This window comes from Polypterus senegalus, chromosome 3, assembly GCF_016835505.1.
Source record: "Polypterus senegalus isolate Bchr_013 chromosome 3, ASM1683550v1, whole genome shotgun sequence".
In the NCBI taxonomy this organism is placed as follows: Eukaryota; Metazoa; Chordata; class Cladistia; order Polypteriformes; family Polypteridae; genus Polypterus; species Polypterus senegalus.
The window spans coordinates 105,497,713-105,516,027 of NC_053156.1; the positions used below are offsets into that span (position 1 = coordinate 105,497,713).

Consider the following 18,315-nt stretch of genomic DNA (forward strand, 5'->3'; position numbering starts at 1 on the left):
CTTCAAAACTCTGCTGTCAGGTTTACTTTTTTACTGATGTTATAAAAAAAATCTGGAGTGTCATCCACTTGATTTCTTTGTGCATTACGTTATGAGGTGATAAAAGAATATTTTGTATTTTGATGACACTTCACAATTTTTGTCACTTGGCCATTATGGAGAAAACTAATATTTTTGGAGGTACACATTTTTCAATATAGAAGGGTCTCCTGTAAATTCTTAACCCGATTTCTTTATTTAGACTGGAACTTGAAATGAAAAGAAAATGTCTGTTAATAGGACACTAACAAAAATGTATACTGCTTTATTTCTCAATTACAAAAATATGTTTTAAATTCATTAATAAAATGACTACTATATATCCATACTTTTAAATAACAAACACAAATAATAAAAAAAAACAGTGAAGGCTCAAACATCTCTCACTAACTGACAATTGTGACACATGTGCAGACTCTGCTGAGGAATTGCTTAGAATGTAATTTCCTCCTTTACGCATCTATACTGCAAAGACAGGATGTGTATTTAGCGTGCTGGAAATTACAGTAGGCTCCACCACTCAAGCTTAACAACAAACGGCTGATCTGGCTGCATAACTGTAACTGGGCTTACTTGTGTGGATGCATCCGTTGCCAGCTACATTCAGTGATGTGTATATATGAAAGCAAAAAATGCCTGAAGAGTGACAAAGCACACACTGTACTTTACCTCAGCATTAGCGATGGCCTCTATGTATTCATCTGTGTCAAAATTAGCCTCGTTCATTCAGAATTAAAAAACAGTACAAAAGGCCTTAGTCTTCCACAGACACATTGTTGGCTGCAATGTTATAGATACAAAATGTCTTCGCTTCTAGAACTCAGAGAACAAAATACAAATTTTAGACTGAAAAATGGTTTTATTTGTAATCTTTATTTCTTTAAGGCACGCCTATATAAAAATAAACATTTTGAATATTCTTAGATGGAAATAAGAAATACTGAATATCTGAAAAAATAAACATTAAAAATTACACACATTTATAGATTTTTCATAAGACCAACATATTCTGAAGGCACAACGTTAACATTCCAATTTTAAAAATGTGTGGCACTTCATTCATTTCATACCATACAAGGCTGCATATTGACATCAATTTATATCATGAACATGTACTCCACCCTCAGGAATATTTTACAGTTCTTTTTCAGAGGATTTTCGTTTTTTTACTTGACCAGATTTTGTGCAGTCTCCATTTTTTCCAAAACAAAGAAACTCTTCTAAGAAATGATGATTTTTTCTGTAGGCTTCGTAAATATCAGCTTCCTCATACTCCCCAAGATAGCTATGGCACATTTTATACAGTCTGAAAGAGAAAACAGACAACAGTAGACAGACATATTAAGAGACTCAAAGGATTCAGCGGGTTGGAAAATGGATGGATGGATGGAAGTAGCCCTCGATGCCCTCAAGCTCATTAATCAACATTCAAACAATGTTACCTTGATTCTACTAGACAGTCAATACAAATTAATTCTAAGAACACCATGTTTGTGCTTCTCTGTTCTAATAATAATGTTTTCACCTCACTTTGTCATTTTAAATGCTTCTGGCAAAATACTCTGTTCTATCTGTTAAATACACGCAAAGTTAAAGTGAATATTAATATTATATTATGTGCTTCGTATACCTTTGTATAAATAAATGCTTACAATTCTATACCTAGTAAAACTAAGCAACAGAACTGAGGCTACTACTAATATTCTCGTTTAGGAAGAAAACTAACCAGAGAATAAGCACAAGCAACTCCCAAAGTGGGAAGAATGGTGGTGCAGAGGTTGGCATGGCAGAGTTCTATGTCAGCACGTGTGGAGTTTGAATGTTCCATCACTTCCATCACCAACTCTAAACTTGCCTGATATGAGTACATGTCGCTAGTGACGGAATGACACCCCATCCAGGGTTGTTCCATCTTGTGTGTAATTAATGCTGCTACAGGCACCAGTGCCTTTGACCCTGAACTGGTTTGGAAATGGACAGCTTTTATTTCTTATTACTTTTCATTTATAAATACGCAACTACAGATAATGAAATCTAGCATTGTTATGAAAGTATTGTAAGAATTCAAAAAAATAAATGCTATAACACAATCAACATAAGTTTTTATACATTTTTACACCATTTATTGCACTTGATAAACATTTTTCTGACTTTAAAAAAAGTTTATTGGAGTGCAGCATATTTCCAATTCAAAATTAGAAGTATGTAAAACTACACAAAGACTGAAATTTAAATGTTATTGAATAAGTATCTTCTTAAAAAAGCTCAACAAAATTATTTTCCCTGTTGCTACTGTGACATGCTACATAGAAGTATTTGGCTTCCATATATTTGGGCACTGAAAGATATGCCTTAATCTGCACCTTTAACAAACTGATTTACATTTAAGTAGATCTATTTTAAAATCCTTAGCTTAAATAAATTTTGCCACGTAATTTCATACACACTCAGTCCAGACCATGGTTGCAGGGGGGTTGGAGCCTACATCCCAGCTCGGTCAGGAAGCAAGGCAGGGCCAAACGCTGCACAGGATGCCAGTCAATCACAGGACAAACACACACAAATACTGTACAGCCACAAACCAGTGGCAATTTAGAGTTGCCCTTGGGTGGTTGAAGGAAACTGGAGCAGCTGGATGAAACCCATGTGGACGTGGAAAGAACATGGCCATTAAGGTGTGTATGTTGGTTGCAGTGCCACTTCGGTAATGGGTAAGAGTGGGATAAAAACATTAAACAAAAGAGCTTTATGATATCTTAAGATCAACATCAGGCAAATTTTTGAGAGCAAAATCCTGCCAGGCCAATAGGTCATCTGCTGTATAATCCAGTTCAACCATTATATACTGGTAATGTTAGCAAACAGTGGTGACACAACAAATATTTAAAATTTTAATATTTTAACTGGCACTAGTTCATCTCTAGTCCCTACAAAAAACAAAGTACTTCACTCACTATGGCACATGTTAAGCCTATATTTGGCTCAGGAAAAAAAAGTATTATTTCAAGTGATCTATATGCTAAATATTTTTCAAGTATATTAATGTGAATATATACAATTTTAGAACTAGCTATTAAATGTTGTGATAGGTTCTAAAGGTCAGGAGCATGTTGGGTTTAACAGATGCCTGCTTTATGTATCAATTTAATTATTTATTTCATCTTTGCTGTGACTTTTCAGTCCCCCCACCCCAGCTTCCAGGGGCCTTAGATGATTGGCCAGTAATTAAGTCCCCATAACTATCACTGTCCTCTAACACTGCATCCCCATGTAAAAGTTACTTTGCTATACTCTTCTAACATACCTTACTTTTTCAATACTGTAAGACTATGCAGTATGTACAACAAACTGTTTCATTTATGCAATTACTTTTTTTACTGCAAATATTTATTATAGTATTTTTGGTAGGAAAACCAAAACTGTGACACACCAGAAACATAATAAAAATGCAATTTGTGCCTCACAACTAGGATTACTTGTGTTAGAATATTATTCTTTGAAAAAAGTCAATAGACACCCCATACTACTGAAGAAAACAAAAATTGTTTATAAAGTAATTTCAATAACATAGAAGTTGATCATGAATGGTTTAGAAATGAGGGTTCACTATTTGATTTTAGAAAATAAGATTCTGCAGATAAATTTAATTTAATTTTTTGCAAGTAAGAAAACCCAAATACTTTTTTCATATATTCATATGATTTTATGAAACCACTTTTTTATTGCAGTACTGAAACTATCCTTATAATAATGTGTATAAGACAGGAAATGATTATTATTTTTGAAATAAGGTGACAAGATTTCAGATGGAGCTTTACAATTGTAATATGTAGTTTTTGAACCCCCAAAACAAGTTTTTCTTTTAATTTTGCACATTTATTTTGGTTTTCTCAATGTTAAATATTTTTGTTATTAAGTTTCGCCAGTATCCAATTTTATGGATAAAAACTAAAAACAAGGGCGGCACGGTGGCGCAGTGGTAGTGCTGCTGCCTCGCAGTTAGGAGACCCAGGTTCGCTTCCTGGGTCCTCCCTGCGTGGAGTTTGCATGTTCTCCCTGTGTCTGCGTGGGTTTCCTCCCACAGTCCAAAGACATGCAGGTTAGGTGAGGTGGATTGGCGATTCTAAATTGGCCCTAGTGTGTGCTTGGTGTGTGGGTGTGTTTGTATGTGTCCTGCAGTGGGTTGGCACCCTGCCCGGGATTGGTTTTGCCCTATGTTGGCTGGGATTGGCTCCAGCAGAGCCCCGTGACCCTGTGTTCGGATTCAGCGGGTTGGAAAATGGATAGATTGACGGAAAACTAAAAACAAAGTAGGCTGAGGTTGTTAATCATGAAAAGGTTTATAAAGCAGGAATCTTTTGTCTTGGTTGCTTGACTTTCGATCTTGGCTTATTTTTGGGCTTCTACTGGATATCCAGGTTCTGAAATCTGCCTGTTTTTTTGACAATTCCTTTGTTTGCTCCGTTCAGGCATTGTTTCCTATTCCACAATTCAGAATTGTTTCATAACATATGATTCACAGGTATAGATATAAAATCAAATACATTTTTCATATATTTAATTGATTCAGTTTATTTGCAGGAAGAAAGCCGCTAGGCATTTTTCAAAGGCAGTCTGCACAACAAAATCAAATGCATTGAACTTTTTCATACTTTTATTTAAATTGTGTATTTTATTCTCAAAAGTGGTTACTGTGCATGTATTTTATTGGGACCAAGAAATAAATTATGCATTAAAGCTATAACAAAGCAACTGGTAAGATAATGTGCATGCTCATACTTGAACGCAACAGAGCAATAAGCACACAGGTTCCGTTGACCAAATAAATCGAAGAATAATCAAACATTCTCTATCACCATGAATACTAAGAGGTTTGCATTTTAGATGAGCCGGGATTTTTGTATAGAAAAATAACACCAGCTAAAACTGAGAATAACTGAAAACAAAACATATTCAAATGAACTTTTTAAAAATTAATCGCTAGAAGCGCTTTTTATAAGCAATTATATTTTAAAATCCCTTATTTGTGATCCTGAAATGCTCTGGCACTTTTTAATTTAATGTTAAAAAAATGTCACTGATTTCTATGGATACTCATTTAAATTCCTTCATTCTTTTGTCTATTTAACAAAATGTGCTTGTTTTACTAAGTGGTCCTGCACCTGAATTCAATGTTAAAATCAGTATTAAAAATAGATGGTCACATTGATCCCTGCATCAGATAGATATGTAAAAGGCAAGTGAGCATTTAGAAGTAACCTTGATTACTTGAGCAAAACTGAGTAATTAAACCATCTATTTCGTATACAGCAAGTCTGAAACATACAGAAAATATTTTATTGAGAATACTCTGACATTTCTCCCCAACTACTGATCATGGTGGATAGCTCATTTAGGGAAGATTTTTTTTAACTATTCTTGAAGCCCATTTCAATTTTTAATAAATGGAAGCAAATGTGCTTCAGTACCCTTGCTGACCTCCTTCACTCTCTGACCCACATTTTCCATGTCCAGTGGCTTTGTCATCAATAACAAATTGTACTACCTGTGATGCCTGTTCATTTTATGGTCCTGATTTTTTAATTGGTCAATGACGATTGTAATAAATTGTAATAAAATACATTAATTTAAAGTTTTCAAGCATTTTATTGTGTATGTTTTTTGTTTCAGATCCAAGTAAATTTAAGATGTGTAAAAAATCAACCGTTGTGGTATTGTTGAACTTCAAACAAACAGAACAAAACACCTTTGGAGATTCATTCTTGTTTCATCTTTTGTGCACTAGGATATGTCCCCTTCATATGCCACGGTCAACAGAACAGCTTTAGAATTTCGTTCTGGCAGAATGTCATTTGAAGATGACCTAAGATGCAGGCTGCTTTCAATCTCAGCAACAGAAGAAAATGTTACCACTATAGGGATTAATTAAAAAGCAGTTGAATCCATTCTTCATGTGCAATTAAACATGAGCAAGGTCTGCACACATTGGGCACCTTTTGCTGTAACTAGAGTCCTTTTATTATTTTTGTACTGCTTTTTCCTAGACTGTTAGTGGCATGTTATGTTTTTGACATTATTTCTTGAGAATACAATTCTATCACTTATTTCTATCTTTGCAGTGGTTTTCTAGACATTTAAATTAGTGTATTACCATGACATCAATATTGATTTTCTTGGGTGCCAACATTTTGTGGATTTTTTATTAAGGTTGTCATAATGTTGTTATGCTGGAACAACGTGGAGTACGTGGTGCATGACATAACTGATGCAACAGTAACTAGGTTTCCATCCAAGGAGTTTTTGCGAAAAAATATTTAGCGCTTCAAATTTTAGCTGATGGAAATGCTAATTATCGATAAAATGTTGTACATGTCAACATAATATTTTTCCGTTTAACTTTAGCGCATAAATTCCATATCGATACTTCAGATGTCGCAAAAACTACATTGGAAACACTTTTGTCGGAAAAAGGGCTTTAACGCAAATAAATGTGTCACATGATACATTTTCATCATGTGCAATCAAAACGAGAATGGCGGACAGTTCGCATGGTCTGATGAAGAGACTCGTTATTTCTCGTGATGAGCCAATGCAGTAGCGGACAGGCTGGGTCTCCTGCTACTAAAAGGCGTACCTGAACTCCCTCCACATCAACTGTAGCCTGGGGGTGTCTCTCAGGATGTCTAAATAATACAAAAACCGCAAAGGTAATTTACTGTGCCAGTCAAAATATTTAATAAACCGTGTGTTTCATTATCTAAACATTTTTTTCTTATTATTAAATGGCAGATGTTTTAGCTTATATGAGAAATTCTCTCATTAATATTAACTTTAGTTTTTTTTGATTAAACGTCGTTATTTTGTATTAATTCAAATTTCAGTTTTAATTAAAAACCTTAAGAGAAGCAGGTTACAGTACTAATTCAGTTGTTATTGCACTGAGAAGGGATGTTGAAAGGTAGGCTCACCTGTACAGATCCGATGCTGCAAACACAGCTGCATCATGGGCACTTCCACGAGTGCCAACGCAAATGTCTCGTATCATGCACCTGTCATCAACAAGGGCCTGGAGAACAATAGATGGCCACCCTTTGCGATTAATGTAATCGAGGTAGCCTTCCGTCGGGGGAAGAATAGGCACATGCGTGCCATCCAGCGCACCGTAAATCTGTGGCACAAGATGCACCAAGGAATTGCGGTATGCAGTTTCATTGGCCTCCGCTACAGTCGGAAGTCTGATATAACGCTGCATTAATTTTTCTTTAATAGCGGTGCACACAGCATATACACATCGATGGACGGTAGTTTTACTAACCCCGAAAGTTTCTCCAACTACTCTACACTCGACGCAGGTTGCCAGCTTGTAAAGGGCGATGGTAATCCGCTTTTGGGTTGGAACCAGTGGTCGGTGGCAACCTGTGATGGGCGCAACATCAGGACTGATGAATCCACACAACATCTCAAACGTCGGCCGTGTCATTCTAAAATGTTGCAGCCACAGATTTTCTGTGAAGTGTCTCTCCATCACCTCCTCCCAGAAGGTCTTATTCCGTCGTCTCTCCCATACCCGTGGGATTCATCACACTGGGGTACTTTCTTCGAGCTCTAGGGCTATCAGACAAGCAACTGCTTCATTCTGCTGTCGTCTTCGGATATTATGTACAATTCCAATTATTTGTGAAACTGAAATAACAGTAAGCTGGCAAATTTCAAAAAACTGTCGGAATAATCTCTCCATTTCTTTGTTTCTTTGTTTAGTGGAGGGGGTGTAACGTGGAACACAAAAGGTAGATAATTTGCGACATACACAAAATTATGTATGGAAACAGCTCAAGGGCAGATTTTTTTTCGTGATACAACAAAACTTATGCGACAGTTCGTTTGGGGGGATGACGTCATCACGCACACCATTTTATCAATAAAAAGCCAGTTGGATGAAAACAGGCTGGAGACTGCAAATTTCGCACATTTTTTTTACGTATATTCTGTTTGTCGATAACAAAACGTTGCAAAAAACTGGATGGAAGCTTGGCTAGTGTAAAGGTTGGCATAGTGTACTTCCAGGTTATCCGAGAGTGTGGATTCAAACCAAAATACCTTTTGCGAACTTAGTGCTTAGTTCTACTGTATCAACCTCTTACTTTTGAATTTTGACAATATATTCTGTTTATTGTTTCAGCAACTCATTTCTATCTGCTAGAGGCATTAAATTTCAGCTCACGATTCAAAGTATGTTTCACCTCCTTGTCAGTTTCCTAAAATAAACTACCTTTCCCTTGGTGGCAGAACGAAGAACTAGTCCATTAACTGTTCCAAGTAGAATCACATGCTAATGCATATGGACTGAAAGACATTCAATTGCAGTTTCATAAAGGAGGATGAAACTTGGACACATCTGTATGACAACTGGGCAAAAACAACAATTGAAAGAACAGAAACATAGGTAGGCCTCAGATTATGATAGCCTCAGGTTAGGAAATTTCTGCAGATACAAAACAGCAGATAAACCCACGACAATTTTTTCTTTTCAACTGAATTTAAATTAATTCTCATCTAGCAATTTACTACTTATAAACAAAGCAACTATGACATAGTTTTAACACAGATGAATATATACCAGCTGTCTCGAACAGTGAGTACACAGTACTGCACACTACACACAATTTTCAATCACTTTGTGTTTTTATGAGCATGTGCACATGAACACAACAAGCAGCACACACAGCTGCATAGTAAGCACATTCACAGGTAAGCAGCACTGATTGTTACTCCAAGAATCCTAAGTATGTGTCCAAGCTGTACCATCTTAGGGAGCATAACTGCTGGGAGGGAGAGGTCACATTCTTAGGGATCCCTCAGTAAAGATGACATGTGTCATTGAATGTAACTGGCAGAATCCAAATCCACACAATAAGCTCTGTAGACCTTCTTGTTATTGCAAGATTTAAAATGTGTTTTATACCTATAAACACCAAATACCTGTGTAATTTACAACACAGACATTGAATTGTGGGTTTTTGGACGATTCCAGACTTTTACCATTTTATCCCTCTCTTTTAATTTGCCAGTTTCAACTATATCTTTATCTTTGAAACTCCGCTTTTAAGGTCAAAATGCCACACTTGTCTTTTCATTACTGCAGATGATGCTTGCCTTTGGTGTGTACTATTTAAGGAAATAGCCAACTGAGGGCCTATAAGGTGTCTGTTTCACAAACTAGACACTGTAATGGACTTGTCTCCTCTTGTACACTTGCATATCTGGGCCTTCTCTTTATTTTTGTGTCCTGGTTTGATCCAGTTTTCCCTCTTAAGACTGTAGTGGGCACCTCTGTATGAAATCTTAATTTTGTAAAACATCAACAGACTGACATGTATTTTAAGAAACTGTTTTGTTTTGACCATTTTTGAACCCAATATTGAACTTTAATGGAGTGCCAGTACTTTGACCCAAAGGAAAGACAATTTACTTGGTTTGTTGAAAAGAATAACAGGCTTTAGTTGTGCTAACAACTGAATTACCAATGAGCATTTCAACATAATTAAGGATAAAATGAGACCATTTATTATTGGGACACCGCAGTTATGGCTGCTGAAAATGGGGCCTTGCAGTTTTATGTGAATACTAAATTATAAATCAGTTTTAAATATAAAAGTTATTTATTTATTGATATCTGAATGAATAGCATACTTGTGCTCTAAATAATTTCATTTACATTAGTTTAATTTGAGATATGCACACTTTGGCTAATAAAAAAGTAAAAACTATATACATATAATTTCCACTTTGATGTACAAATAACAGCATACTGTCTTATAATAAAAATAATATGAGAATGTTACCATTTCTGTTCCCAAAAACTTAAGTTCAGATAAAATCCACATAATTATATCAAGTGCTCAACATTAACATAATGACTTAATAAAAAAATGGCTGCAATGAAAGTAAGTAATGCAGAGTAAGGGTATGTTTATTTTCTTTCCTACACTGTTATCATACATTTTACTAAATACGGTGTTCAACTGTATGGCCAAAAAGTAAAGAAATCTGTTTTTGTTTTTTGGTCCCCCTTGCATCCAAAGTATTATTACAAACAGTAATAATCATTTTCACATATTCAAGGGTAGAATTTTTTTTTCTATCCAGTTACAATAGGTGAATTCATTGTGTGGCTAAAACTCCTACTAGGGATGTTAAAAACAGAAGCCATGAAATACAAAAAAAACCAAAACTGTCTCAAAATATATAAGAAACTTCGTCACTAGAGACCAGATATGCTTGTTAATTAGAATTCTTTTCAAAATCGCTTGCCTTCCATATCTTGCCTTCCATATATTATTCTAATAGTCCTTTATCCAAAAGTATATATACAAAGAAACACATTCTTCACAAAAAAATATACACACATACACACACAAATTCAGAAGCCCTTAATATTACACATATCAAATTTACTTTCTTACAGTTTCTGTGGGGGCCAAGGAAAAACAATTACAAACTAAGTATTCCTCCATTCCTCCTTTTTTATAAGTTTAATTTTTATTTTACTGAAAAGTTCCTTTGCACTACATTCATGTATGAAAAGGTGCTATGTAAATAAATGTTGTTTGTTGTACAGTTTCTGTGGTGGGAAGGAGAGAAAGTGGCACAGTTAGAAAAAAAAAAAAAAACCTTGAAAGAAACAGTAGAATAAGGGAAAATTTGTAAATACTGTATAATATGAGGCCTGATTAAAAAAATTCAGTGACTATTTTAAGCCAGCCTAAGAGTATGTTATAAATACTTTTGAATTTACTATAAAAGCATTTAGCAAAATGTCTGAACCAGAGTTAAAATTGTAGAACAGCAGATTTATATACAGTATAAAAATTGACTATATGGTAAAAATGAGGGAATTTATAAACTTATTTTACTTTATATGCATTTAAGATAGAAAGGCCAGTTACCTTCCTGGCCAAGGCCCTCCAAGCATCACCATGCCCATTTTTTCTTCTTCTTCCAAACCAGGCCCAGAAATTATTTTCATTCCATTCACCTCTTTTACCCCATACCTAGTTCAAAACAGGACATATTAAACAGGAAGAATAGTTAAATAAGATAATAAAACTGAACCAAATATGGTACATTTGAATGTTTTTCCCCACTCTTTTTATATTCAAAACTTACAAAACTATTAAAAGCCTAACATAAGACATTCTAAGAATAGGTTATTTTCACATTTTAAGCTAGATTCAAATGATAGGGTTTTATGAAGTTATAAACAGTGATATAATTATTAATGTGATTTTATTAGGTGTACACAATTCCTAATTTAACAAATCTTTCCATAATTTACAGATTCGTCTCAAATAATTTTCAAAATATCTTGCAATGAAAAACATGCCATGTTACACAGTATAAATGCAGTAAATCACAGATATATTTTTTTAATAAATAAAAATAAAACAAAAGCAGTCTTCAGTAAATCAAACTTACTGGTCCCATTTCTGAGAGCAGCAATGCTCAATCGTATCAATGTACTCCGATTCACTTAGTTGTGTTTTTCTAGCCCGCTTATTCTCAGCTTTAGAAAGATAGTCTTTAATCTTCCTCCCAAAAAAAAAAAAATCAACATTAAGTTTAATGACAAAAAAACATTTAGTTAAGAGTATATTTTTACACTGGTAAAGCAGAATGGATATTTTCATTGATTAAAGTTGATGTAAATTACAAATTTAAAACTTTCCTCATACCAATATTGTAAATTCATAAAGAAAATGACCTCAAAAGAATACTTTAATGATCAATGATTAAGTTAAAGCACATCATTTCATCATCTCAAACCGCTTTTCCTGATAAGGGTCATGGTGAGAGCAGGCCAAGCAGGTCACACTAGACTTCCGTGTCCCCAACTGTAGGTTCCAGATCTTCATGGGGAATTCCCCGGGGTTCTCAAACCAGTCAACAAGCATAATCTCTCCGGGTTGTCCTTGGTATGCAGCAGTTTAGTGGCAAGCATAGGCATTGCATATTTTCACTTTCATATTTCCCATTTTTCAAAATGAACAACACACACACATGATTTTTTATTTCATGTTTGATTATATAATGATATAATGTGTTATAGTGTCTAAAAAAGAAAAATTGTGAAATATATGAACAGGGACAAGTTATGTATGAGCACATTACTTAAAAAACATAAATGAGTCAAGTGCAGGCTATTTTAAAATTTTTTTGCAATCCTTTTTTAATTAAAGAAAACAAATATGTACTAAGAACAACCTGCAATGTTGACAAAGTTGAAACTAAACAATGCTGGGTGGAAGCAGTAGCTCAAAGGTGTTGATAACAAATGTTACTGACTGGTGTCTAGTTTCAAATACTAGAAAATTAGTAACCAATAAGTAACATGAAAATGTAAGAATTAAGAATAACAACACTGACCCCTACAGTATCTGCGAAACATTGGAAGTCTATCCAGGACTGACTGCCTACTGCCATATGACTGATGACAAGATTGGTCCCAGCACACTGCAATCCTAAATTTGATTAAGCTAGTGAGATAATATTAGGCAGCACAATTATCTGACAATACTGTACACATTGCTCCTGTTGATATATGACACCTAGTGCAACATCCCAAGACTGTCAGATTGTAGACTAACCACCATTTCCAACTCTTGCTGTGTCACAATGCTCCCTTTGTTCATCTCTGCCTAACTGGGGATTAGCTCGGTTTAGATGTGCTACTGTTCTTTAATATATAGCAGGTTCACCAGGTATATACACCATATGTAAATAAATGTTAATTACAATAAAAACATTCTCAGGCATGCCTAAACATTCATGAAAGTGAACCTATTCTGTTACACTCATTGAGTTTATAAGAACCTACCCTTTTTAACTACTTCCTCCCACTTTCTGCCTATCCTATAAATTAATTAATCTCTTACCCAAATTCACTTTTTAACGTTGGCAAGGGAAGTAATATAAAATATATGTCTGGAAGCAAAATAGTATACTTTTTGTTTCATTTTTCCATTGCTGCGGTCTATATTTTGTAGTTTAAACTGATTATTCTAACAATGTTTCTTAAGAATACAGGTCCATCACAGTATCAAGTCTTTCCTGCACTGTCCATTTTTAGTTCACATGTCTGGTGCATATCATCTTTGCTACACACTAGCACTGAATACTTTCAGCCAACAAATTATTCAGCAGAAGTGTGTCAAAAAAAAATGCTACTGAGGTTCCTTTACATCAACAGCAATATGCCACAAAATAATGCCTCACTATGATTGTGACTGCCAACTCTTTAGGTTTTCTTTCTTTTTAATCTTCTTCCTTTGTATTGATTTTGTTCTGTGTTCAAACTATAGTGTGTGTTACATAAGTACTTTATTAGTATTCTCTAAATATCTCTGTTCCTATACCATACCCATAACCAGTACCTGTGCGTGGGGTGAGGCGAGGTGACAAAGCAATCACCTCAGGCCGCACTTAAGGTTACATTTTTATGCAAAAGCATTTTTTTTTTTAATTTCAAAATAATAATACAAAAAATGAGTTAAATATGAACCATAAGAGTTCCAAACGTATTAAATGTCAAATTAAAAAAACAGCCTTGATAAAGTGTGAGACAGATCTTATTTTTAAATATTTCATATATCTCAGAACTTCTATTTGCACCACTAAAAATGAACTGCAAGCTTCAGAGAAATAAAACATGTGCATTTTAAATTTACATTTCAGGAACCAACATTGGTACTCACTTTTCAGATTTTCACATATCATATTGTATACATATATTGATTGCCACTTACAAAATTTTATTAAATTTCTGAATCACAAGTACAACGCCTGTTAATTGTCTTTAAAAATGTGCCTTGCCTTAGGTTACATTATTTAATGTGGCAGACCTGCCTATAACTACGTTATCCGTTCCAAAAGTAAAATGAAATGGCTGTCAGAATGCAACCCTTAATTACTACTTGTTTATTTATTTATTTTTATAAAAGAAGCATGGTCAAAAGGCTATTGTAAGGCTTAGAGGATACACAAACAAGAATGTAGAATACATCTCAAGACTCTTAGGAACTCCAAACACTTGACTTCTCACTGCAGCACAAGTGTTTGCAGATTCTCTTGTACTGTACTGCTTTGGAACACTCTCTGTTCATGCCTCTCCATCAGGTTTCCTTAATCAAAACATTTAAATAATGTCTGAAAAGAAAACTTTTCACTGCATTTTAAATTAAATAATTTCATAAATCCCTTGCATCAAAAAGGACTTGGAAATGATTAATTCACAATTAATCAAAATTTTCTCGACATTTGGAATACTTACAGTACTTATCATTCTCTGGTAAGGACTGAACCAGCATCCTTCTGGCTAACATGAATCACTGCCTAATTATGTGTGCTCTACCTGTATTCTTCCTATATAACTGTCTCTTTTGTACATATACATTTATTTCAATTTTTTCCAGGTGGATCCTTACATGTTTCATATTCTGAGTGTGTATACTGGGTCTTCCCAGTTTAATACTGCATGTTGTTTTGTGTTATGATTATTACATTTGTAATGGTATATATTGTACACCAAATTTATATATTAGTGAAAGTGTGTTTTGGATTAATACATACAATACAAACTTGATTTTGTTGGACAACTGTGTTAACAAATTACCTCCTGCAAAGCAATCAACAGAAACAAATTGGATAAAGGGTTTAACAGAAATGACTGAACTGTGACAGTTTATTGTAAAAATAATATGTCCACTTTATGTTTACAAGACATCTGAAAACATGACTTTCCCAAACCTGTCTGATCACATTCTGGGATCTGAAAAACATTCAAAACATTAACAGATTCCAGATGGGACACCATTCAGTTGCATGTCTTACTCACATGCTCACCCATACAGACAATTTAGAATCTGTAGTTAACTTAATAAGTGTGTCTCTGCAAATTTAAGGAGAGATGATATACCACAAGGAAAAACTATAAAGACAATGGAGAATGTGAGAGGCAGTAGTGCTAACCACTGGACAATTGTGCCACCTTTCAAAACATGCCCACCTGAGTAACTGTTGAATTTAAAAAATTCCAGTACTTTGTTTAAAAGATATGACTTGATTTTTATTTGCAATGAAGATGCACTTTTGTAATAATTTAAAAGAAAAAATACATTAAATATAGAACTGTATACTTAACCCAGATTTAAGACCGTGCAAGGATAATGCAGTTTATGACTTTACTGGTGTTGGCTGGCTTCTGGGAAACTGATAAATTGGAATTAAAAGATTCCCTGCATGACGGGATGGGAACAATAATCAAATGATCTGCGCCCATTTCAGTCGGTTCATCTATTCAACTTCTATACGACATTCTTTCTAATGTTTTCAGTCTTTTTTCCTTAAAAAATAAATTTTCCCAACTTTAAACCACAACATCTATATAACGTTGTCAGCCGTAGCGCGTGCCCTTCAGCCTGCTCCAGCTGCACCTGAAGTTCAGGCCAAGAGCGAATCCCTGTGGCTAACAAAGAGATAACTTTTGTCTAAATAAAATCTGCTGGCAAATGTTTGGAATTGTGTATAATTTTAAAAATGAATGTTGTTAACCGTACCTGAAACGCAATTGCCCGACACGCGTCGCAGCGCAGATGAGGCGGCATGTGGCTCGAATGTGTCTCCTCCGTGTCTAGCGTTGGGGCCGAGAAACTAATTGTTCCTTCAGAGCCCAACTTCTCATTGTTCGTTCTGCCAAGCCCGTATACCGCCGCTAAAACGCACACTGTCAGCCAGCTTTTCATTGCCGATCTCTTTCTATAGCTTTTGGCTACATGAAGTTCATGCTGGTTTCTTTTTGTTGTTAAGGAAATGAACGAACGTGGGCTGGCCAATAAGAGAAAAGATCGTGGCGTTTCGAGGAGACGCCGCCTGGAGACTGAAGACACCGTCAAAAAGAAAAAAAGAAAGTGAAACGACTTGGAGCTAAGGAGACCTTTAGACGAAGGTTGTATCCGCGTGCTCCGTTAAAATGAGGACGTTTCTTAGGTTGATGACCCATACTTGTATCTGGGAAAAAATGCAGGGCACACCTTTTTCGTTATAAAATTCAAAATTTGAAATCTTTAAGCTCCCCGTGTGTGTCAGGAACGATTTTCACCCATCTGTCTACTTCCTGTTACCCGCTTAATCCATTTTATCAGCAGATTTTTTAGGATTGTGCTGTGGTGGAGTCCACCTTGCAACATTAAGTGCAAATGAAAAACTAACAATGTATGTGGGCCCATTTCATCGCAAAACACACCAGTGGTGCCCACACCGGAAGGTGTCTTAGATGCTTAAAGCCCCTGACCTCTATATTGTGCAAGGTCCCTGATATATATATATATATATATATATATATATATATATGTACACTGTATCCCAGGAGGCTCTGCAGCGCGGTACATAAAATTGGACTGTTAATTATGATTTCTTTCATATTGGGTTTCAAACAAGTTGTATGCAATGTTGGTTTATAGCTTTGGGTATAAGAATTTTTTATTGAAGTGTAAAGGTGTGATAGGGTGGGGTTTCAATTTGCCTACCACCACTTATTGATGCTGCCTGGTCTATGAGTGATTGTGTTGCTTGAATGTGTAAACATTACAACTGTTAAGAAAACATTCAAAGAAAAAGCATTTTCTTGATAAATCAAGTGTGTCTGTCACTATATACAGTTAGGTCCATAAATATTTGAACAGAGACAACTTTTTTCTAATTTTGGTTCTGTACATTGCCACAATGAAATTTAAATGAAACAACTTAGATGCAGTTGAAGTGCAGACTTTCAGCTTTAATTCAGTGGGTTGAACAAAAAGATTGCATAAAAATGTGAGGTAACTAAAGCATTTTTTTAACACAATCCCTTTATTTCAGGGGCTCAAAAGTAATTAGACAAATTAAATAACTGGAAATAAAATGTTCATTTCTAATACTTGGTTGAAAACCCTTTTCTGGCAATGACAGCCTGAAGTCTTGAACTCATGGACATCGGCAGATGCTGGGTTTCCTCCTTTTTAATGCTCTGCCAGGCCTTTACTGCAGCAGCTTTCAGTTGCTGTTTGTTTGTTGGCCTTTCTGTACGAAGTTTAGTCTTCAACAAGTGAAATGCATGCTCAGTTGGGTTAAGATCAGGTGATTGACTTGGCCATTCAAGAATTTTTCACTTCTTTGCTTTAATAAACTCCTGGGTTGCTTTAGCTGTATGTTTTGGGTCATTGTCCATCTGTATCATGAAACGACACCCAATTAATTTGACTGCATTTAGCTGGATTTGAGCAGACAGTATGTCTCTGAACACCTCAGAATTCTTTTGGCTGCTTCTGTCCTGTGTCACATCATCAATAAACACTAGTGTCCCAGTGCCACTAGCAGCCGTGCACGCCCAAGCCATCACACTGCCTCCACCATGTTTTACAGATGATGTGGTATGCTTTGGATAATGAGCTGTTCCACGCCTTCTCCATACTTTTTTCTTGCCATCATTCTGTTAAGAGGTTGATCTTGGTTTCATATGTCCAAAGAATGTTTTTCCAGAACTGTGCTGGCTTTTTTAGATGTTGTTTAGCAAAGTCCAATCTAGCCTTTCTATTCTTGAGGCTTATGAGTGGTTTGCACCTTGCAGTGCACCTTCAGTATTTACTTTCATGCAGTCTTCTCTTTATGGTAGACTTGGATATCGATACGCCTACCCCCTGGAGAGTGCTGTTCACTTGGTTGGCTGTTGTAAAGGGGTTTGTCTTCACCATGGAAATGATTCTGTGATCACCCACTACTGTTGTCTTCCTTGGACGTCCAGGTCTTTTTGCGTTGCTGAGTTCACCAGTGCTTGCTTTCTTTCTCAGGATGTACCAAACTGTAGATTTTGCCACTCGTAATATTGTAGCAATTTTTCGGATGGGTTTTTTCTGTTTTTGCAGCTTAAGGATGGCTTCTTTTCACCTGCATGGAGAGCTCCCTTGACCGCATGTTGTCTGTTCACAGCAAAATCTTCCACATGCAAGCACCACACCTCAAATCAACTCCAGGCCTTTTATCTGCTTAATTGATAATGACATAACAACAGACTTGCCCACACCTGCCCTTGAAATAGCTTTTGAGTCAATTGTCCAATTACTTTTGAGCCCCTGAAATGAAGGGATTGTGTTAAAAAAAATGCTTTAGTTGCCTCACATTTTTATGCAATCGTTTTGTTCACCCCACTGAATTAAAGCTGAAAGTCTGCACTTCAACAGCATCTAA

The 18,315-nt window shown here is 35.5% G+C and overlaps 1 protein-coding gene across 1 annotated transcript; it reads right to left on the reverse strand.

Annotated features, from left to right (window-relative positions):
- Positions 1 to 893: 893 nt before the first annotated feature.
- LOC120525442 (marginal zone B- and B1-cell-specific protein-like) lies at positions 894 to 15,972 on the reverse strand. The gene is made up of 4 exons (XM_039747726.1): positions 15,651 to 15,972; positions 11,515 to 11,624; positions 10,986 to 11,090; positions 894 to 1,345 (listed from the first exon to the last, which is right to left on the reverse strand). Exons 1-4 carry the CDS (start codon positions 15,834 to 15,836, stop codon positions 1,174 to 1,176), a joined length of 573 nt encoding a protein of 190 aa, XP_039603660.1. The 5' UTR covers positions 15,837 to 15,972; the 3' UTR covers positions 894 to 1,173.
- Positions 15,973 to 18,315: the final 2,343 nt, after the last annotated feature.